Here is a 24,167-nt window from a genome sequence, read left to right on the forward strand (position 1 = left end):
TGAAAAAAAAAGATTCTTAAGCTGTTTTCTTTTTTTCTTTAAAGTCTTTAATTTGAAGCATTTCTTTCTTTTCCCTAGCAGGACATAGATGAATTCATATATAAAAGGTATCAGCCTGCATATGTCCCAGAAAGTAACAAACAAAACAAACAAAACACATATCATCTTAGATAAAACCTAGTATGTGTTTATTGAAAATTTTCAAGAGAAAGAAGCAAAATATATATTTTTATTGTTAAACAAACAACTGAAGTGGTCACCACAAAACACTTTAACCTTTCATTAATCAAAACTTTATGTCTACCTGGCAAAATATATATCAATCTGTTTTAACTATTAACATGGAAAATTAGTGTTTTTAAAGAAATACCAAGCGTCCTTGAAAACCATATTAAAAATACGTTATCATTCATAAGTTGAAAGTGATAGCCACAAAGGCGCTCGTTCATTTGTGTATTGTCAAGATGTTTCCATATTTAAAGTGATGTACATTATAATTTCTTCCTTTCAGGATGAAAATAAAGATTATGGTAATCTCCTCAGCAACTGATATATATCCATTTCAAATATAATTTAGGTAGTAAATTATATTTGAAATTTTAGTATTTTATTTTATGAAAAGAGTACTTTTTCAGGTGATGTCTTTCTCTCAACAATTTAATAAACACAAAATCATGTTTACCTCCATCTCAATGGAATTTCAGTAAGAAAAAGCATGCTTCACATATAAGATGAGATAAAACCAGACAGATTTCCTCTATGCTTTAAAGAGTTATCTAAAATGGCTGTACCGCAGAATTATGGCAATAAACTACTAGTTTTGCCAGCTCTCATCTGCATTTCATTCATTTGCTAGTATTTTGATTCAGTTAGCTAAATGAAGGCAGAGAGACTGGAAAAGTGTTAGGTTTTGTTGATACATTTGTCTACATAAGGACATTTGTTAGCACAGCAAGGCTGATCAGGAACAAGGGAAAAAGATGAAACAGCCTTGCTAGCAAAACTGTATCAACCGTACCTCTGCATACGTATGAAGTTTGAAAGTTGGCGTGGCATAGATTTTATAGAACAAAGTGTCACAGACTCGTTCTAAACGATCTGAAAACTTTGTACCTATTTTCCCTTTACAGAAATTATGAATAATATGAGTCTTAAAAAAAAAAGGCGGCCAGATTAATGCCTTTAAAGGCTCCTAGAGCAGGACCTAAGTTTTCAAGAAGAGAAACAAAATTTACGTCAAATTCCAGTTCCCGAGAAGAGCTAAACACCGCTTCAGTAATAAATAAATAAATAAATAAAATCAGCATGTGTTCCTCTCATTTTTATTTTTTTTTTAAACAGTGGTTCGTCAATGTACATATTCTTTTCATGCTATATTTTAAAATTAAGAATGAATTTTCCATCTATAGCTCCTTTCACTTTGCTAGAATTCAGACATAAATACAAAGTAAAGGCATTAAAATTTGTAATCCTTTATACAAGTTCAAGTTTTCCTTAAACATTATAGACAATACAGAAATATACTAAAAGAGTCCCAACATGTATGAATGGAAATGGCAATTTCCTTATTCCTATTCTATCGGAAGGATTAAGTATTTTGGCTAATTTTGAAAACAGAAAAAAAAAAAAGTTCAGTGACTCAAATGCTCACAAACCAAAATCTTTCCATTTTTAGGTTATATTAAACTTGATTTCTTTGTTGTTTAAAATAACTTCTGAATCAAAATGCGTATCCAACGTTTATGAATGCAGGTCGGATAGTTCAATACCTTCCCCAGACGTTTTAAACACATCTTTGATGATATAAAGTTACCTCAAGGTGTGAGAGCGACGTCAGGTGAAAGAGAGTAGGATTGCAACATCTCAACAAAACGTTCATTAGAGGAAGATTTTCTTTTGTCAGATGATAAAGTAGAAAAAAATTGTCGGATCTGTGGGCTGAATGTCACCAACCAAAGGAGCCTGTGATCAGAGGGCAACTTTCTTTCAGCGGTTTACACTGTAGCCCCACCTGAAAAATGAAGATTGAACATTCAGCTTTTCCACCACGAATGCCCTTTGTCAGCTCTTCTCAGCTTTTTTTTCCCCAGTCCTTTTGAGGCACCAGGTGGAAACCTCGTATCCCCAGAGACGTATAGACAGCCTTCCCCGTTTGTCTCTCTCCCCATCTCCAGAAGGCCGCAGGAGCACTGACCTGATGCTTTAGTTACACCCCGCCATAGAAACAGAGGAAAATAAGTGACTCTCAGACCCTGAGGGCACAAACAGCCTTCACGGCCCTGACTGGCCTCCCGCAGGGCACCCCGGGCTGTGCTCCCGCTGGATCTCCTCTGTGTAACCCTGCCCAAGCCTTCCCAGCAGCCAGCCGCCCCGCATCCCGCTATGGCAGCCCCAGGCCGAGGCTTTCTGAAGCGCCGGGGGATCCCACATCTCTCAGAAATGCCTGTGAAGCTTCTCCACACACTTCCTGCGTTTCACTCATGTCTCAGTCGTTAGTCCCGTTACGGAACAAATAACACGAATTAGAGGTTTAAATTGACCTCTGTGGCAGCTAAAGGCCAGGGCCGGGCTGTTCCCGAAGAGCCGGGAGCCAAGGGCAGCCACAGGGGAGCCCGAGCCGTCGCCTCCCCAGTGGCGGGCATGCACAGAGGGGCGGTGATGGCAAATGGGCCCCATGGACGAGCCAGCCATCATCAGATGAAGACAAGGCAACCAGCCTGGCCCAAGGCCAAGCCGGGAAACCCAGCCAGCCATCCAGGCTCATGGCCGGGGCAGGCGTGCAGGGATGTGGCACAGGCTGGGGCAGAAGACCCACCCAGGCCAGAGCTGAGATGGAGGCCCCAGCCAGAGGATACATGGGGATGGCCCAGGTGAGGCTGATCTGGGCCACACAGGCTGGTTTCCACACGCAGGGCCACGACAGCCAGTCACCTCTGTGGTGGCAGAGACCTCACATTATGTAACTTCCTTCGTAAAGTGACGTACATCCATCTTCTGGGCATGTTATGGCTTCCTATACTTGTCCTTGATGAAGAACAGTCATTACCAGTATCTTTTACAGACCAGTGAGGTTGTTTAGGACAAGATTTTTCAAATGCCCTCATCCCTGACCTATTTCTGCCCCCGCTGAAATTATTTGTAAAATTCCCATCTGCTCCAGCGCTAAATCAACTCGGAAAGCTGGAAACCAATTTGGTCTTACCATGTGGTTTGAAACAAAGTCTCTTGTTCTTATAAGCAGAGTAGGCCGCTATCGATCCAACAATTAATATTACAAAAGCAGAAATTATAGGAGATGTAACTCCAGCTATTAATCCTGAATCTGTGGAAAAAGAGAAAGATTTTTTTCGTAGGCACTGAAATGGTTTGACTTAAGCATATTCTCTACTAAGGTGTGCTTTTCCCAAACTATGAGAACTGTTTGGTGAAACATTGGAGATTCATTAAATAGAATAAGCAGAAGACTAGAAATTATGTTACATTACAGCTGGTGTGAAAACGGTGTCTTAAAGCCTGATTTAGTATATGTACGACATTTATAAGGCTAACATTTTCTTACTATTTTATGATGGTCAGAAAAAAATTTATGATTCAGAAAAAAATTGTAGAATAAATTATTTACTATACCCGTGTTTCCTCCATGATTGAAATGATGCTCCTCTTCTCCTGGAATAGAGGGTGAAGTTTCATCAATAAATGTTTTTCATCTTGTTTTGGGAACAAAGTCTTTACTCAGTAATGTGTGATTTCGTACAGAAGGTGAAAGGGGGTGGCTCGGCAGGACTGTGAGAGAGGAGCTCCCCCTCCAGTCCTGGCTGACAGCTGTGCTGGCCGGAGGAATAACCGTTCATCCTCCTGACACTTTGGTTTTGGAGAATAATATTATCTTCTAAAAAAAGGATAATACTTAGCAGTCTACATCAAGCTGATTTCGCAGGGAGGGGGAGGCCAGTATACTCTGGCTATTCTCTGCTGCCAGATAATCAGATGATTTATCAATAACTTAAGTCAAGATCATAGGCCCGGTGCATCTACTTTCAGTTCTTGGCAGAAGCCCCATACTTTGGGACTGTCCTAGCTGAATTCAAGGGGATTAATCCTGCAAGGTTCTGGCATATGCCAGAATGCTACAAAATGTTTAGGGATATGTTTCAAGATTGAGCTTCAGGCTCAAAGCCATGGTTTGTGGAAAAGGATAACTAATCTAAATAAAAATAGCAGAGTCTCGTCCTATACCTTCAGTGACAAACAGATTACAGCTAAAGCAAGCTGATTACCAGCCAGCTCGGAGTTACTGGTTACTTGTTATGAGTTACTTGCAGCTCGGAGAAGCTGCAAGGAGAATTGGCAAATACTACCTGTTATGTGTGGTGGTAAAGGCTTCCCATCAAGGAGATCTGAGTCATCAAAGCCTCCTGCAAGATAAAGATTAGGATTTCTGTTACAAAATTATCTGAAGAATGGTAACCCCGTCAGCTCCCTTGTCCAGTTTTTTGTAATGTACTAGGGAGGAGTGGGGGACCTTTGAAATCCCAGCTTCGACATGGAGGATGGGACAGGTGTCTTGCACTGAATGGTCACCTATTCAAATTCACCTGGAAGCTGGAGTACTAAAACTGTTGGTGTCTACTCATTCTGCATCTGTATTGGCACCTGTGGGATGTGTGGGCTTGAGCTCTCGGTAGCACAAGTCCTGATGTAATATGGACATCTCAAATCCCAGCGGTTCCCGGAGTAGGCATTCAGTGGGTCCTTTCAAGGAAAGACTCCAGAAGGACCTGTCCACGGCTCACCACTACAATCATACCATGGGATACATGGTGGTAGCTGGGATAGATGTGCCACTTCCACTTTATTGAAGTGGGTGTCTGGGACCACACTGAAAAGCAATACAGGCTTACATCCATCTCCGCAGTCCCACCTGTGGTATGCCCCAGGGCCATCTCATATGCACATCTCAGTATGGATTTGAACATAGGCTTATCCACGCCCTGTGGCTAGATGTCAAATTTGAACCTTAGCATGGTTCAGTATATACATACCCCAAATGCAAAGGCAAACAAGATGAGTGTTAGCCTCATGCCACTTAGGAGTCAACATCCCATATTTTGGGCAGACAGAAAAGCTTTATCGTATCAACACTAAAACTCAGAAAATCTTTCCAAACATTGGGTCAGGAACAGTGATTACAAAAAGGAAGATGGAGGGAAGGGATGATAAAAACTATTAATAAAGAAATAAGAGAGTAAACTATTCAATATATCTGCTCTGAACAGCTCATAGTGCTAGATTTTCTTAGGAGAAAATATTCTTACCAGAATTACTATAGCTTCCCGGTCGTGGTGGAAGACGTGGGTATAAAGGTTTTCTTGGGATGTCTCCTAGTGATAATTAATATTGTTAGATGGTTGGACAGGCAAAACTGAGAGCTGTGAATAAAGAGTATGATAACCTGAGATTTTATACCTATTTCTAATTTGTCCTCTGGTGAATTAAGAAAAGGACCTTGTCACTAGTTAAAAAGTCTCAAGCACTGTATCACGAAACAGCTAGCTACTAAAACTCATTAGAAAGAGAAAAGGGAATATTTTCAAAATGAAAATGAGAGAAGAATTCACAAAAATGTTGAAAATATTTAATGTCTTTCTGGCAAGTGCTAACATTGTTTAATGCTGACAGCTGGGAAGCACAGTGTGTTCCTGTAGGTGTCAGTGGTGCAGTTATGCAGAGCCGACAGAGAAGCTGGTGTTCTGGGCTGGACAGGAGGCAACAGGTTATCTCTGTGCCATCAGCAGGTATTACTAAGATCTGGAGATTAGTTTCATCTAACAGATGCCGAATTCATCTAACGCGTGATGAATTTTCTACTCTTGAACAATGCAAAACGAACTTAGACTTCAGCTTTGTTGTTTAGGACTTTGTGCTGGTATTTGACCTTAACTTGTGCCAAAGTATTAGGAACAGATGCGTTGGGTAGAGCGGGAGATCTGATGACTAATAGCAGTTTCCAAACTGCACACATGGTGCTGGAGTAGCAAGAGGTGACTCAGGGCAAAACCTGCCAAAGTTAACGCCCAGGGCTGTTGGTCTGCATATATAGAGTAGGTCCCCTCTTGCCGCCCTTTCTCCAACCAGTTCAGTTGCATATTTAACTGTTCTCATAGCCAGACAGTCAATTTAGCTCTGAATAAATCGAAGTTAGGTCACAGAAATAAATACCATTTTCTCTCCCTCTCCTTAATCTTTCTTTCACCTTCAATATATGTCAGATGCCCTTTTATCATGTTTTCTTCTTGCCTAGCTGCTAAATATAATGCTTCTGTTTGTGAGTAACGCTTCAGTTCTGATTCAGCAAATTATTTAGGTATATGCCTTACTTCGGGCGAGTTTAGCCTACTGCAGTCAGTGGATTTTAGGTAGAGTCTTAAAGCTTTGCTGAATCAAACTTTGCCCAACTAATTCTATTCAACAGAAGAAGAGACTTGTTCTGTTCCAGAAATGTGTGTAACGAACTAAGACTCACCATGGCACAAAAGCAGAAAACTACCGATCCTGTTATTCCTTTCTGTTATGATGCTGCACTTATTCAGTCTTCTCTAAGCATAAGAAGATATATTCTATGGCACAGCTAGTGAAAAAATAATGTCTTCAGAACTATTGATAATGAGGTACATATCATTAATGCCATATACCATGTGTGAATGTCAATTAAGAACCTGAACTGAAAATGGAACAAAGAAATAAAAAACGAAGGAAACATCATTTGCCATCCTCTGAATGAAAAGGTGGAGTTTAGTGAAGATACTTAGGCTATTCATTAATAATTTAATCAACATACTAAACCCATCCTCTCATAAAAGTACTCATTAAAAACTTGCAGGAATGGAACAATTAGTTTGGGCAGGAAGAAATGACAGTATAAACATGGGAATTATAAACAAAATTAGATTCAGCTTTCTAAAGTGTGGACTAACATGTCATTCAAACACAAGCATGAAATGCCACAGGGGAACCTGGAAATGCGGAAAGCCCTGGAAATGGGAAAGAACAATGCAAAAGAGATGATTCTCTAAGACTGAAACCTGAGTAAACCAGACCACTGCGACTGGAGTCGTAATTCAGAGCTGCTGTGCAATGGGCTGAGAAGTAATTTTTCTTTTGTGTAGCCTTGATTCAAGTGGAATTTTAGGCTTTGATTGAATACTACTTGCACTTTAGACAATTTCAGTGTGCAAGAACCTTTCTAGAGTAAATCACATCCTTGCTATACCTCCAAACACGCTAAACAAAATGTGGTGCAAAAATTTGCGAAGTCAGGGATTTCATATGTCTACACAGCTCAGCGCAGTACAGTGAATACTTCCTGGGTCAGGTCTGGATGTTATAGAAATACCTGGAAGTTATAGCAGTTTACAACAGCTTGACTGCTGCAAGCCTAAGCTAGATCATATCCATCAGTGCTCATCTCTGAAACATTCCTTCCCGCGTTTCTGATTTGGCATCAGCAGAGCTACAACAAGCTCACACCTCTCTCTATCCACTGTTACCTCTGATTCCTAATCTTAGGAAGACTCATTTTTGGTAGCTGGAGAAACTACTGCCATCAGCTGTTGTCTTCAACCTTCTGCCAGAGGCCACCACCCTGAACCATCACGGCTGAATGGGCAGTACATCCTCTCCCCAGCCATGACCGTGGTAGCCTGGCATGGTAAGGTAAACCGTAGCTGACTTTGGTTCACACAGGTAAGTCAGCCTGCAAGCTCCCATAGCTGGCAACCAGACACAGCCCGTCCTGTTGTCCCCGCGCTGCACGATGGCCTCTGGCAAAAGGGGTACATGTACATGAGTTGTAATGACTCCCATTACTACAGTTCCTCCTACAGTCTTGAAATCTCTTTTCACAAATTAGGCAGACTTCAGAAAAAGACTACCAAAAAAACCCCAACCATTATATCTGAGAAAAGAAGAGAGTACTCACCCCCACCAAGAGCATCTCCCAAATGCAGATCATTGTCTAAAAATGAAAAGGAAGAAGATGTAGAGAAGTGAGTACCACACAATTCTTGAGGGAAGTGAGATGTTAGTTTTTAATAGAAAATATACAACTGAATGTTTGACAAGCAACTGTTTTTCAAGTCAGGCCCGCAAATTCAAATAAGGTATTCCACTTTTCTTGAAAACTCTTATAGAATTTAATATTTGTCCACAAAATAATTGACAAATGAGATCATATTTTCCACTCAAAATATGAAGGATTTTTTCCTGCTTTAAATAAGCTCAGAATAAATCTCATAGTGGAATCATGATCAGTACCTCTTTAATGTATGTGTAAGTACATAAATAAAATTAGCTATTTTAAAACATTAAAAAGTATTTATTTTTTAAATATACTTATTTGTTAGCATTTATATCTGTGGTTAAAACTGTTATATGCATGCTTCGCTTAAGTGTAATTTGTTGAACTGCAAAAACTGAATACCCATTTCAAGAACAAATACTGGGAAGTAATAATCCTACTTAGGGAGAGAGAATTGAATCAACTAATTTATGTAAGGGTCATGATGACATAAAAATTTTTGCTTCAAGCAATCATAGGCGCCTGTCTGAGGTTGGGTGACAGTCTGTTTTTCTTTGGCTGAGCTATAAAGGTTTAAAAATATACTTAGATGTCTGCATGTGCATGTTACGCAGTGAGTCAACAGGCTAGTGCCATTCTCCCAGCAGTGTACATGTGTCTTGCTGTACCTGGGATGGAATTTTCCATCCAATAAACAATTTGTCAATGAGCTGCAGATGCATAAACAAGAGGAACCCCATTTCCAATGTGCCGGTGTGGATATGAGTATATGGGTGATATTTTAGCATGTGTATGGAATGACGGTGAGCTCTGAAAGGTCACTGAGTAACAGGCAGAAATATATTAGATGGATGTTAGAACTCCAAGGATCCCTTTCTTTCTCCTTATAAATGTGGAGTGCTGGAATGAATCAGAAGGGACAGCAAAATCTACCTAAATTTTGATACCGATGCTTATTGCCACAGAAAATTAGATAGACACTCAATTAAATATGTTTTTTTTTCATTGTAATTGTATCAGAATTCCCAAAACCCAGGAAAATCCATCCAAATGCATCATGGTGCAGAAGTCTGCCTTCATGTGTTCTTTATATCCAGAGGGAGTGGGAAGCTGCTTTTGCACAGTATCTAGTCTCATTTGTGTAACGACTCAGAAATGCTTTGATGTCACCAGGAAATCATGCAGGAAAATAATCAAATTCATGACTCGGTTTGTTCTTGTCAAGCCAGGTGTTGATCCTGTCTGTGTCTGGCCAGCAGAGAGTTGCATTTCAAAAATACCTTTATGTGTCAAATACTAACGCTGTAAGAAGCAATAAATTGCAAACTGGATTCAACTTATTATCGAGATGAAGAATTCAGGTAAAATGCAGGGATCCACTCTGGATGACTCACGCAGAAATTTGTTGCAGAAATGATATGAATGAAATATAAATGGAAATGCGTATGTCTGTAGGGACCAGAAGAAACAGCAGAGCAAAGGGTTAAAAGAACAGACACTAAAGGTCACCATTCACAGCAGTAAAACTGAGGAATGTGTTGTTTCTGTCAAAACCAGCAGACCCGTGCTCTGTGAAGACAACAGCACAGATGACTTGTCAGCAGAGGAAAAGCAAAAGGGCACTCTAAAGCCAAAGGTTGCAGCTTATCACCTATTCCATTACTTTTCCTGTTCGCCCACCCAGAAAATAAACTGTAGGCATAGTCTGTGTACCCCAAACAAGCAAAATCAGACAGCGGGCAGCAACCTGGCCGAGGGTTCAGAGATGCTGAAGTAAGTAAGATTATGAGGCAAAGGACCTCTCCATAATAGCCGATGACTCCTAAAGGGTATAAAAGATTTGTCATTTCTGATCAAGAAGAACCACAAAGACAGGATAAGGACTCGGGAGCTGGCGTACCTTGTCCCATGTTGCACATGATGCTCACCAGACCACCTGAGCACACACATCTTGGTGCTCACAAGTATGTGGGTTTGAGTGTGTGGCTGAATTAAATCAATGGCAGGATGAATGTGAGTGGGTAAAATCAACTTAGAGATTTTGTAAATAAACATCACCTTCTCCTTCCATTAAGTTTTGTGTTGAACTTTGTTACACTAGATGGGAGGTGCCTACAGGAGAGCTTCAACTCGGGCAGAGGTTTCTGTGTGGGAAGTGATGCCCAGAGGACATGGCCTGTACAGTAATTGGCCCCAGCTCAACCAAATTCATCATCTCAGCCAGCCTCATTTCTCAATGATACTGGCTGAATGAGACATAGAGGGAACCCTGAGGTTAAGACGAAGCATCAGGCAGATGCTCGGACATACTTTTTTATCATCTTTCTGCACATACTTCCAAATCCAGTAACTGATTTTTAACACATTTTAAAATTTAGTTTTAATTGCTTTTAAAATCCCTGCAATCCTCTTCAGTGCTGAAAGAGATTCTAAAATGGTCTGAAAAACATGGAGTTCTTCACTCCCAAGAATTAGTGAAGTTGACTCAGATAGGGCAGATAATCATCTGACAGTCGTATCTCTGACAGATTTAGGAGTCCTTAAAAATCAAATTCTTTTCACCTGACTGAGGCAGCTTCACTGTAGATAGTGGCATCCCGAGGTTACCTTTAAACATGACTGAGGACAGAGTCTCTTAGGGCACGATTCAAGTAACCTTCTAGAAATGTCTATATTAGGATGAGAACAAATCCACGTTTAGGGCGATATCAACCATCCCTAGACATGCTGATTTCTCTCTACTGACTTTAAAGGAAGTCAGGATAGCTAGCTAAGTAGAGGGCAGTGACTTAGCAGTACTTTACGACAGACACTTCTAATCTAGGCCAGACACAGACTTTCTTTGCAAAATCCAGTGGGAAGGAAGAATGCAACCGTTAAAGGATTTAGTAGCTACCACATTTGCAAAATGCTGCCCTGTTTGTTCAAAGAGGGAGCCAGACAATTGTGTGGAAAACGTAACTGCTTTCGTGTACCTAAAGACTCTTTGCAATGTTTATCCAGAAAAAGACTGAAAGTTGTTGTGTGGGCTAATATTCTCCAGCATTTCCTGATTCAAGCATTTTGTTTGCTAGCCAGAAATTTCTTTCAGTGTAGTTGAGCTGGAAAATCTCTATGTTATCATAAAATGTTCCATCATAAATGCATGTGTGGTTTTGTTGTTGTTTGGGGTTTGGTTTTTCCAGCAGTAATGAGTGTTCATTGGAAATCTTCATTTGTCATCCTCAGGACTACAGCTAAAACCTTTTGGTCCTCTCCGCTGTTCAGAGCCTTTTTTCCTCTCTGACACAGCTCTTTGTAGCAAGCAATACTAGAGAATATTAAGTAAATACATGGGGAGAAGAAAGAATACCCAAATTCCTTCTGATTATTTTCCAAGTCCGTTATCAATCATCATAAATATTTATGCTAAAAGAAAAGGTAAGGGGAAAAAAAGTAGAAGAGCAGTTACCCATTTTTAGCAAGGGTCACCCATTGTTATACTCCCGAGGGAGTTCAGTACAGGCTGGAAAAGTGTGAAGAAGATCTTCAGGAAATAAAATGCCATTAGTGGCCAGTCATGCTCTGAAGCCTTACTGGAAGCAGTAAAGACATGTAATTGGTAATTGTCCAAAAAATACTTACTTTACATACAGAAGTCAGCTAGCATTCACGTAAATGATCTCAGCTATGGCACATTAGCAAATATGATCAAGAATCTCGTGGGAGACAGTTTCTACATATCTAAAATCAGTTATGACCCGTTGTCTTCGTTACTCACTCAGCACAGGCCTTGTCGGTCTTCTGATCACCGTAGGCTTCCTGGTAATTATGTCTTCTGTGGGACACAACGACATACCAATAAACAACAACAGCTTACACTTTTTCAATTTATCCAAAGAAGGTATCTGCAAATCTAGAAAGCCGCATTCAGTAAATCTTTATATATCACGGCAGAAGCTAAAAATGAAGGGATATGTTTTTGAAGCCTTTTTTTTTGTTTTAAAGAAAATTTCAATTTTATGACAGAAACATTGAAATCTAACATTTCCCAGTTCTGTATATCTTTAACTTAAGTACTAGCCACTTCATATTCCAGTCCTCAAGGAAAAGGATTTAAGATTTATTATTGGGTCTAAATGCCATAGTAAAATAAGGATAGGAGATTTACCTACCTGGGTGATCAAGAGCGTCAGCCAAATCAAAATCATGTTGACCTAGAAGGAAGGTGACAGAAAGGAAGAGACTTAAGTCAGTGGGCAGGTTTCCATGACCTCCAGGTCTGAGGGCTCTGGACAGAGCCAGAACACCAGTAAGAGGCAAAAGAAAAATCCATCCAACCAGCAGCAGGCGCAGAGCAAGCTGTCAGCTGTTGTCCCTGCACTGTGCAGTCCTGACTGACCATGCCAGATGGGCTCATTCAATTCAAAGAAGCTATTTGTTCAGGTAGCGCAAAGCTGCTCTCTCATGGTATCCATACTCAGCCGCCATGCAAACATGCCTCTGAAGAACACAGGTTGCCTGTTACAGGGCACAGGGGCTATTGCCAGGAGACGGCTGAAAGCAGCATTCAGCGCGTTGCTTGCAAACCAGAGTCATTAGGTGAGAACATTTAATATCTCCATTATGGTTTTACTAGCTCAGCTTCAGAGATCAGCTTGACTGGCAACCATGCCTTGTGGTCACTTGTAACATGAATCAACATTTTTTTTTAATTCTTCCTGTAACATGTGCCAGCAGTAAAAGATATAAAGATGTGTTTGCCTAATTTAGTTTATGCTGTACCTTCAAAAATCTGGAAGGGGAGACAAGAACCCTTCCTGTTCTGTGTTAGGTGACAATGATGTCATTAAATGTCACAGCAGGGCAATTAGCATCCTGACCTTTGAAGTTAGCAAGTAAATAAAACTGGAAAATGTTTAAAATGTATAAACTGAAGCGTACGACTTTGAACTGAACACACACAGTTATTCATGTGAGTTTTACTTTCCACTCTCTTCAGTCTGCCACTTTCCTCTTAATACACAGCCTTCATGAAACACCTCTTTGCAGAGTATGTATCCGTTAGTTTTCATCCAGACTGAAGCTTCACCATCCTCATGTTTGCACACCAAATATAAGATCAGCCTGCACAAACCTGCAAAAAGTCACAACGTGCCATGGCTTCCCTAAGCAGAAATGCTTTACTGTGCTCTTTCAAGTAAGCCTCTCGATCTGCATCTATTTATTATCCTGTCTGAAAGCCTTAATACCTAACTCTTCGATGAAGTGTTTTCTTGAACGCTTCACAGCAAGAAAGGCGTCATTGTTCAGGCGGGGAAACTGAGGAACAGAGAGAGGCCGTCAGAGGTTCTCCAGCACGACAGAGCTCTGAGTTCAGCTCAGCCCTCTCTTCTCGGCAGGTGCTGTCCATCTTCATGGCATTCTTCACATTAATTACTGTTCCTGAATAATAGCTCTCGCCTGTGTCAAAGAGCTACTGGAAAGATTAATTATCAGTGGTAAAACACTGTGTGATCCTCAGATAAAAATCAGCGCAGGAGCATAAAGTAGAAACTTTGATTCCCATGACGATTTTCACGTAAGTGTGAACTTAATTATAGCTGGTGTCTGATGGAAAAGATAGAACAAGGCTGGAATGCAAAATAGCGAATGGCTTCTAAAGCAAAACTGTCCCTATAAAATGTTATGACGAACCTGTGTTTGGAAAGGAAAAGCAGATAACAGCATAAAGCTTTCCCATTAATGTTATTAGAGTAGCATTTTATCTCTTATTTGAACTGATCTTGGAGTGTCACCTCATCTGACCACCTCTCCTTCCCCTGCCCTGGCCGCTCAGCCAACGTAGCTAAGTCCAGTAACCTTTGGACTGGGTCCTTAGATGGACAATACTCCAAGACCCTGACAGGTTATTTTCTTATATGAATCCATTAAAATACATGAGTACATAAAATTGACAAGTGGCTTCCTCAGAAGATATTCCCTGCCGGAGCCCTGAGGACAGCCCCAGCCCTTACTGGCCCTGCGCCCCTGCCCGTGGGCTGTCACTGCCGTGCTGCCGCCCAGCCATGGGACCATTTCATCCCAGTGCAGACCCCCACCCACAGGCTCCCATCCTGGCTTTGCCTCAACTTACATTTTATTTTTTTGCAGATCATATTATTTCTCAAATTATATTTTTCTGAAGCATTTATTCAGTGCCAACAATACGAGCAACTTAAGTTTGACTGTCCTTTGATTCTGTCCTCTGGATAAATCTTCATTCTCGATTGGCATCCTGAGTGCTGAAGGAGGCTGTCTGACCTGAGCCCTGCTGCTGCAGGATACTGCCGGCAGGATTCAAACCATTTCTCGTCAGAGTGAGTCATCAGAAATAATTCTGTAACACCGAAGAGCTGTTGGCCAAACCAGCTCCTTTGTTACAGGTCCTGACACGCAGAACTAGTGATATGGAAAGCAGCTACCAAAGTCCTAATGCAAGAATGTGACAAAATCATCTTGTGAAGGAAGACTCTGGAAAACTTCCAGGTACAGTACTTCTTTGAAGTTAGGGAAAAGAAAAAAATAGGAGGAGGAATCTAATCAAAAGAGATTATGGAATTCAAACAAGATGGTGCAGATGCTTCCAACTGCATGAGAACCAAAGCAAACCAGCATACTGAAATAGTTACTAACATCTGCCCTTCTGGACAATACTGACATTTCCCTCTCGTGTTGTATGTCTGCTCTGTTATCAAAAAAAGTGGGAAAAGACAAGAGGTGTTCTTTTGAGACAGCAAGGGAGAAATAGAAGACAACTACAGAAATTTTAAGGAGAGAAAAAAGAAGCCTGAAAATCCCCTGCAGAAGTTATTCAGATTGATTTTTTTTTAGTTATTTCTCATGATAAACCAAGTAATAAAATAAACAGACACCAACACAGAATGACTGATTGGGAGTAAGACAGGAATCTACATTGAAATCTCTTTGGCTATGTAAATATAAACCTTGACAGATGGGCATATTGTATGTGGACATCTGTGCAGCATGGTAAATGATATTCCAATAAACCAAAATATTGCTCGGACTTCCATCCCGACGTCCTCCAATAATAACATCAAATGACTGTAAGGAGTAAGATTTTGTGGAGCAGAATTGTAAATGCTCATTACCATTTCTGAGACTGCACCTAGACATTTTAAGAACCTAATTTGGAAGGATAACAGATGGTTAAATAGCTGAACAGCCTAGACTTCATCCGCAAAATGGTGGGTCTAAAAACAAAAACACGTTGGAGACTCAGAGAATATTTAGCTCAATAGGAACTGCAGTCACTTCAGGGAACTCTGAAGATAAATGACAACGGAAATAAATTAGTCAAGCTTCTTCACAGAACAAACAGACTGAAAGAAATTCATTTTCCACATGTAAAAATGGCCTCCTTTTTTGGACCAGCTTCCATAATAGAAACAGCTGGAAATATACTGATGAAAATGAGAACGAAAGACATTTTAGTGGGGAGAAAACAGCTTTGTTCTTTGGGGTTTTTTATTTGGTTGGGGTTTTTTGTGTGAGTTTTTTGTTGTTTTTTTTTTTAACCTGGATAAAGTTATGAAGAGATTCAGCTATGCAGGAGGTATTATCTCAGAGTTATCTCTGTTATTACTGCTTTGGGCTAGTATGCTATTTCTTGGCATCACTTCTAGCCTTTCTTCTGGGAGTATCCCTGTTTTTACATAGAAATACAATTATTGTAATAGTGCTTTTTGTTGGGTGGTCCACAACGATTCATAACAGAGCATTTGAGAAAATGCTTATAAGCTCCTACCTGACACCACAGAACAGTCCTTATCTGCAAATGAGAAAATGCTAAGCTAAGGAAGCAAGCCTTCCAGATGGATATACAGTTTGTATCGCAAAAGGACCTGTTTTAATTATGTTTATACTAGCTGCTCAAACACAATGAACTATACAAACAGCAGGACTTTTGCTGGCACTGCCAGTCTTATTTGGGATGTAATTCCCTCATCTCCACCCAACACATGTAACTGTGCCTATAAAAATCTGAAGTGTAGAGCTGGCCTAAATAGCTAACAGTAGACTTCTCTGTAGCAGCCAGACTGGGGAGAATAGACTCCATAAAGCCGAGCAACAAAATATAGTAGCTTAAATTTCAAAGTTACTACATTTATTTTTACAGGCATCATTCTTTTGGGTAGGACATTTGCTTTCTCTAATGCCCATACTTTCTATGAGCCTTTTAAATATAATGTGTGGAAGGCTGGTGATATAAAATCCTTGCTAGTACACTTGCTCTACTGTGGAGACTGTTACGGTTGCTGTCTGCCACAGAGATACTGAGCCAGCTTTTAGTAAGTTCCCTCGAATATATGACACATTCTGCTGAACCATCACGGAGCTGAGGTCATCTTCACCAAGGCAAAGTCGTGTCCTCGGGCACATGCGCATTTAGTGTTCGCAAACTTTTGCCCATATTGGTTTTCTGAAAACATGACCGAAATATCCAGTCACTAAAATGCAGACAGCAGCCTCTTTTGCCTATGGTTGAATTTGTGACCTAAATGTTAAACAGATCAATCACCCTTTAACTGTGAGCTGATTGATCACAAGGGTCTGAGGTCCCCCAGTTTTTGAGGAGGATTTATGAGGAACAAGGCTGGATTCTGCAGGTGGATGTTACCTGTTTGTCATTACGACTGTAGTCAGAAGTTTTCTGACAACAGGCTACCATGGCATCACTCTGCCATTTTTAATCTCCATAAGTAGGCTCAGTCCTGCACTGGATCCATATGAACAAAGCTTGTGGCTGTTAAAATGACACACATTTAAATAAGACAGTATGAATATTGCTAAATGAGAGTCGGGTTATGCGGCAAATGAAATGAACTTCTCTGGCATTTCATATGCATAGTCTAGTATTAAAAATGAAGCTAAGGTCTGTGAGAAAATGTGTCTATATGTGTATATACATGTGTGTGGACATACATCTTAAGTGCATATATGCACATGTATGTTAGATAAATCCTTTTGTCATTAATGTGATTAAATTAATGGGCTTTGAGTGCCTTGCTAGCAGTCATATTATTGGGATGAGATTACCTGTGTTACGAATAAATTAGAAGCAACTAACTTAGAAATGTGAGCTAGATAGAAAGGGAAAATAAGTTGATTTTATGTTGTTTAAAAACAAGAACAAAAATGATTTCTTCAGTGTAATTAAATAAGAATTGTTTTGTGAATACAATGAGCTTAAAACATTATGAAGCTGGCAGAGACTGAGGAAGAAGTGGGTGACTCACAAATGAGAACAAAAATTTTCTAAAAAGGAACAATATGTTACTGAAATCGCTCGTGGGACCCATTTTATGTTCTTTTTAGCTGAAATGGTAAGTTATTCTTTGTCTAGATCATTTCTGATTATTACACAATCATGAGACATATTTCCCCTGTAATGAGAAAATAGGATGTATTCTCCCAGGTATGTGATTCAGAACATACCCGTTTACTGGTCCAGATTTATTCAGGAAGCAATTATGTTTGTTTAAAGGAAATTACTCATGTAAGAAAAGTTGTGGGAGAACATAAAGGTTTACGCCCCAGAGTGGACACTTTGGACAAAATCTCAATGAGTGCGTACTATTTCATTGATGTAATACTCTCATGATCCATATATCCTGACGAGGTTACTGTAGCTTTTTCTTCCATCGTGGCCCTTTCATTCCATTAACAATGATTGCCATTACAACCCCTTGATGCTGGGGTGGAAAATGAGTATGCTTTAAGACCTGTAATTAAGAACTAAGTTCCAGTCCATAGACCACAGCATATGGACCTGATTATTGGCTTCATGGTTTTTTTCTAGGCCACTTCTGTTTATAGTTTGAATTCAAGGGAAATGAAAAGGTCTCTCTCACTTATTCATACAATAACACATTTAAATAATTACCAGCAAATAAGATGCACTAATAAAGCAAGAGTGGCAGTACTGCTTTAGGTCTGTGCAGCATGGTCTCATCAAACATGAAAGAAAATCTTCTAGTTCGGTGGTGTTTGCTTTGCTGTGGACAAACAACAGCTCTTCAAAGGTAGCTGCTGCTCTTTATTATGTGATATGCCATGCATACCTAAAATAAAACATATATAATTTTCTATATTTTGCTTCAGAGTGAGTGCAGAAGAAGCTGGTGTGTGCTGTAAAATTACAGGCAGAGCAAAGGAGTTGGGATCTCCGATGAAGCAGCACCATATCTCTGCACATCTTACTGAAACTCAGATTTTCAGCTTTGTGCCACGAGGAAGCAGAGCTTAGGCTGTGGCCTGGGCTGTCCAGCCAAAACTTCTGTCTCTCCCTGTGTGGTTCGTGAAGCTGTCAGCCCTTTTCAGCCATTTGGTCTGAGTGTGTCAGGCGAATGACGGTCACGTTACATGAGAACTGTACATGTAGATAGGCTCAAACAAGAGACATATATGAGGGTTCCTACTGAAACGCTATAGTGTGGCACAAGCAACAGCTGTGTTGGGCTCTCTGAGGGACCACTCACTGCCTAAGTACCAGCTGGCTAACCCACACTTTCCCCAGCTGGTAGTTTAGAGACAACAGAGGGAGCTGAAGATAACGCGGGAGGTCAGGGAGATGCCAGGCTTTGTTATTTCTGTTGCTCACAGAGTGTCTTTTAATGTCCTCATCCCACCTTCGTCCCAAGTACACTGGTAAAATACACGCAAAATACCTTTAGCTCTTCAATATGGGTAGCACAGATCTCAGTAGTGCTATTCTGTAACTAACATCGAGTTGCATTTGTTCCAGAAATTCTGTTGTATAACTAATCCTGTGCCCCCTGAAGTCACGGTAGCCCGTTGGCATGATTATTTATATTGCTTCCAAGGGGGTTAGTAACACTGCCAAGTCGAAGTGGATGATTAGGGTGTTTCATACATGTTCTTTGCTTGTGTGTTTAAGATACAAGACAGCAAAGAAGCAAGGCCTGCATCTTCTGTGTTTCATGCCATTAAGAATGTGTTTTCTGGACAAGAATAATGCTGGACAGAGTTGCTGGATGTCAGCAAGCAGGTCTGTTCAGCAACAAAGTCTGTGCGGAATCTCAGGAGCCACCTCTCATCTCATTTGGATTAAAAGAGAAAAGCAATTAGGCTCCCTTTGCAGAGCTGAAGAAGCCTCTGCACATGCCACTGGAGCGCAGAGAGAAGCCTCTCTGAATGACCCTGGGCAAAGGGTGATGGAGCATCAGTTGGTATCTGAACTTCAAAAGCAGGAGACTCAGAAGAGGATCTGGCAGCTTAGCCTTCGGAGGGAAGAGAAATCAAGAGTCTTGGCACGCAGAATGCTCTGCGAATCTGGGTTGGATTTCTGAACAAAGAGCCAGCCTTCTTTTTGTTACCATTATGCTCAGGAAACAAAATGGTCCGTACGACCTTTGCGAACAGAAGTATCTGGCTCATATCTCAATGGTAATCTGCAAGGTAGAGTTGCAGTTTTGATGCGGTATAGATTGTGGTCTGGGAGGCTTTGCTGCTGTTAACTCAGGACTGTTCCTGGTGTGGAGTTTATGCTCCTGGTTCCTCCACCACTGATGTTATAAGACCTAGGACATAAGGAGGGACTTTGCTTTAATTTGTCTGCTAATCTTAGTGCCTACTCTGGTCTTTGTTTTCATTTAATCTGGAGCATTGCTGCCCTTTGAAAATACTTTGCTGTGATTTAGCTTTTTAAATAAATTCCTCAGGAATTAAAAAATGCATTGATGACAGGCAAAGCTTATATAGTGGAAGTGAGACTGTTATATTTTCATAACCCATTCAAGCCCTTTCTTCAGTTGGGATGTCCTGTTTGCCTTCATGAGATATTGTACTACCGATCAGATTTTAGACAGTATTTTCCCATAACATTCATAGATGTCAGCCCCCCTGTGGAAAAGAAAGAAGTCTCTGATCAAACCAATCCGAATCTCTCTCCTCCTAACTACAAGGCAAAATGCCACAGAAAGGCATATTTTTATTGATTTTTAATCTTGAAAGAATTATGACATGTATTTGTTTATTTATTACCCTCAGTAGGATGGAAAAGGATTGACAATCGCTGATGCAAATGAGGGAAAAATACATACTGAAAATAGGCAGTTTGGGCACTTCTACCAGGCTTGCAATGTGGCAGCAATGTTTGAAAAGTGAACCCGAGAAGCTGAGTAACCACACTGGTTGTTAGCTCTTTCCCAAGCTCTGATATTGCAACAGCGCTGCTGTTGTTAGTGTTTCAACCAGTTCAGGTATGTCTGTTTATCAAACTGCAATCAGAACCTTGGATGATAGCACTGACATGCCTACAGATGATAGCAGCTCTGGTATTGGGAGTGAAATAGTTTTGGCACCCAGCAACAAGAGAATTCATTGTCTGATATATCCCTGCTGATACCGCGAGTGCTTCGGCACGTACACAGGGACCTCACATGGAGTGACAGCAAGGACTGGAGCTTGATGGAGCAGTATAAGAAAAACAGGACTGTTTTTTTCATCTCTCCCATTCTGTCTTTTAACTCCAGTGAAAACTACGTTATTGATAAAACTAAGTCGCATAGTGTCTCAAATCCAAACAGGTCTGTAACGTGCTCCCCATAAAGCGCCTAGCTAATTAACCGAGAATACAGTTAGTGTTGAGTCAACATCTTTGTAAGCCTTAGCTGGACAGCGGTTCATGTTTACTGGCTAGCAATAAATGCTGTTCCTTTTACCTGCATAGCATGCAATACTTGATGCAGTAAAGTTAGCGTGTCTTAAATGCCATCAACCTTTGTGCTGTCTTTGTTACTGACTAAACATGTGATCTATCAGTTGGTCTTAAAGACCATGGATACGTAGATTTTATCTATATCAGGAACCTGAGGAGCATTTCTGAGCAGTCAGGTCTGAGTGAGCCGCTTTCCAGCTCCGTATAGGATATAATCTCTGCCGCTTTCCAGCTCCGTATAGGATATAATCTCAGCTGCTTTCCAGCTCCGTGTAGGAGAGAGCCCTCAAGTTGCAGTGCTTCCCCACTACAGGTACGCACACCGACGTACAGCCCAGATGGGACCCGCAGTATGTTTCAAACAGGTGCATGATCTCAGTTACTGGGGGACTAGGACCTAAGCTGTGTCTTACCAGTCCCTAAGTGGGCAGTGTAGACACAGCCAAAGCTGAATTACCACAGGTGAGCCGAGCCGCAGTAACTGATGCGGGATGTTAGCGTGAACTTCAGTGGAAGAAGTTTCTATGAAGTTTCTTTCATTTGGGTTGGGCTAAGAGCCACTCAGACAATTCGTTGCTGTAGCTCAACTTTATGGGAGACCTCACGTAACCTGCGTAAGCTTGGAAATAACAAAAGCCGAAGAGTGTGGATAAAAGTATAGAAGACTGCAGTGAGCGTGTAAGATTCTGAACTATATCAGATCTCACTTCCCTTGTGCAATGTGGTCTTTGGTTATGCCACACTTCTGTTGAGATGTGTCCATCAAGGTAGTCTAGCCAACTAACTGAAGATAGCCAGACATAAAAGAGATGCTAGATGGTAAGGGGAGTGATGTGATCTGGCCTGGCCGTGGTGGCACGGTAGTTTCTAGAAGCTATCACAGATGGGTACAGCTTAGGTAAGAATTAAGGCTGCATATAAAAAGGTGAATTATGCCATAGACATTCCTATCATAAGAACTTAGACCACCTTTTCGCCAGCGTGGCCAAGCCTTTCTCATAGCACGTCTTGATTAGGACTGAGAAGTGGTTCCTGTAAATGTCCCCTGAACCATGGTAAATATTTTGATGATAAAATTCAGTGGCTGTTGCCATAGACTTAAAATAATTCATTCTGGTTTTCAAAGTGGATTAAATAGTTTCCAGAGTCATAAGACTGTGCCCCAAACCCACAGCAGCTTTCAGCAATGACTTCTTCCCCAAAGCAGGGCCTGAACTGGCTCTAAATTAGCACGTGTAAAGCAAGAATGGTTAGGCTATCCTTGTAATTAAAGTGATAGAGTGTATGGAAATGGGCTTGCCCATGCTCAGATTGTTTGAACAGAAATATCCAACATAAGAGAGTCTCCCAGAACAAGAAAGTCTGCATGCCAGTGATGAGAGACTGTGTGAATCATCGCTGTTCACAACATACTACAGGGCAGGCCAGCAGGGTCCTACTGCTCTGCTGTTTCTATGCCGTGTTACTAGCTGAAGACCTCCAAATAATTCCTCGTTTGTTAAAATGGAACTATGGCACTAATTTAAGGCAAGGTTTTTTCACTGCCCATCACTGCAAGATCTCCTAAGGACTCCATTTAAATCGGGGGGGGGGGGGGGGGGTGAGCAGCAGCAGCTATTGTGGAACGAGTGGTTAATGACTGATTTCTTCCTGCAGTCAAACACTGCGCTACAAGTTTTTGAAGTAATGCTAATGTACAAAAAAAGAAAAGGTTACAAGTACACTACATGGCAGATGCACATGAGGATGATCCTATTTGGTTTGATATCAAAAAGAGTTTTACACAATGTTTTGCTAAAAGAAAATTATGTTAGAGTAGAGAAAACCAACTCAATATGAAAGGACTACATTTTCCCAACTGCTATTCATTCGTCAAAAAATACATACAAAATGTATTCAATTCTTCATTAATCCCACATGAAACAAAAATATGTATGCTTGTGTGTGGATTTTATATATTCAGGAATATCTTTGCTAAGGTTAATAAGTTATTAATTTATAATTATTAAAGCATGAGCACCAATATGAAAGCATGAGCATCTTTAAACTGAATCAGAATTTGTTTTTACAATGTAACTAATATGTTTCAAAATATCAATAACCAACAAAAGCTCTAAAAACATGAAGTTAGTATTTGACTAAGGATCTCTGGAAACTTTAAGTTCCCCTGGAAGCTCTCATTTTACAGCTTCCATTTAGAAAGTTTATACTCAAGTCCAAGCTTGTGAATAATTTTAGAGGAGCAACACTAAAGAGAAAATAAGAAATGATAACAAACAAACTCCAACTAGCATGGCTATTATAAGCGATCATCCAAAAGATATGTATCTCTTCAGAAACTGCAGCAGTACTTATGTAAACACTCTTGAATGCTTCTCACAAAACAGTAGCAACAAAAATAATGCCAGCAAGCATTTCTAAATAAACAAGCATATTTTTTTAGGGGTTGGGGTTTAGGTGTTTTTTTGGGGTTTTTTTTTTTCATTTTTAATAATATCTCCCTAGAAATAAGCTAAGGCAAAGGTCACTTACCTCTTACATGGACTAGAAGAAAGCCAAGGCACAAAAGAAGGATACTTCTGAATTTCCCCATGGTCTTCTGTGCAGTGCCTTGATTGCACTGGTTGTTTTTTTCCAAGCGATGACGGTAGATGTTGCAACTGCAGCGCCAAGGTTTGAGAGAGACACTTGGAATCAGCGGCTCTGTCCCAAGAGTTCCCTCACCATCACACTCAAGCACCGAGGAAGAGAGAGAAGTCCCTAAGAACCTCTTCTAGTACAAGACAAGTAACAAAAGCAGACGACTCCTCTACGGCCAAGCCGTGAGCAGCACCGTAGGTGCCACCCGCCCTCTAAGAAATCTATTTATCACCCAGGCAGGGAGCACGGAGAGCCGGAGAACCAGCAGCAGCACCCAATGAGGAGGGAGCCAGCACGCCCTGAATCCACCTCCTCCCCAGAGGCAAAGCCAACCTGTTTGACATCCCCACCTTCAAAGCAGGGCGTTGTGCTGCGGGAGCTCAAGTAGCTTGTGAGAGGAGACCGGCTTTCTCTGAAGCGTACTTGAAAAAAACCTCTCAGATATACTCTGTCCTCCAGGTGCTGCTTCCCTGCTCAGTTTTTGGCTGAGCAATAATTGCTGATAAAGGCACTCCTGTCAGAGTCCTAACCGCTAACTCAAGCTGCCGAGTGAGGGAAGCGGAGGCCGAGAATCTGCTTTGCAGAAACTTGGGAATTGTCTACAGAGGGATGACAAACCCCCCTAATTTTATAAACTTCAAATGTGATGTCGGGCTCCTGAACTGAAGCATGCTCAGCTCCCTGGCGGATGCTTATCTCCACAAAGTAAATGTTGTCTGTCATGATTTT

At 40.8% G+C, this 24,167-nt stretch overlaps 1 protein-coding gene across 1 annotated transcript; it reads right to left on the reverse strand.

Moving 5' to 3' along the window:
- Positions 1-1,539: 1,539 nt before the first annotated feature.
- Positions 1,540-23,391, reverse strand: XG (Xg glycoprotein (Xg blood group)). Its single transcript, XM_075491914.1, has 9 exons — positions 23,331-23,391; positions 12,232-12,273; positions 11,838-11,894; positions 7,979-8,014; positions 5,316-5,381; positions 4,359-4,415; positions 3,628-3,666; positions 3,203-3,322; positions 1,540-2,011 (listed from the first exon to the last, which is right to left on the reverse strand). The coding sequence occupies exons 1-9, from the start codon at positions 23,389-23,391 to the stop codon at positions 1,995-1,997; spliced, it is 495 nt and encodes a 164-aa protein (XP_075348029.1). The 3' UTR covers positions 1,540-1,994.
- Between the last annotated feature and the right edge of the window lie 776 nt (positions 23,392-24,167).

Source organism: Mycteria americana, chromosome 1 (genome assembly GCF_035582795.1).
Source record: "Mycteria americana isolate JAX WOST 10 ecotype Jacksonville Zoo and Gardens chromosome 1, USCA_MyAme_1.0, whole genome shotgun sequence".
NCBI classification, from domain to species: domain Eukaryota; kingdom Metazoa; phylum Chordata; class Aves; order Ciconiiformes; family Ciconiidae; genus Mycteria; species Mycteria americana.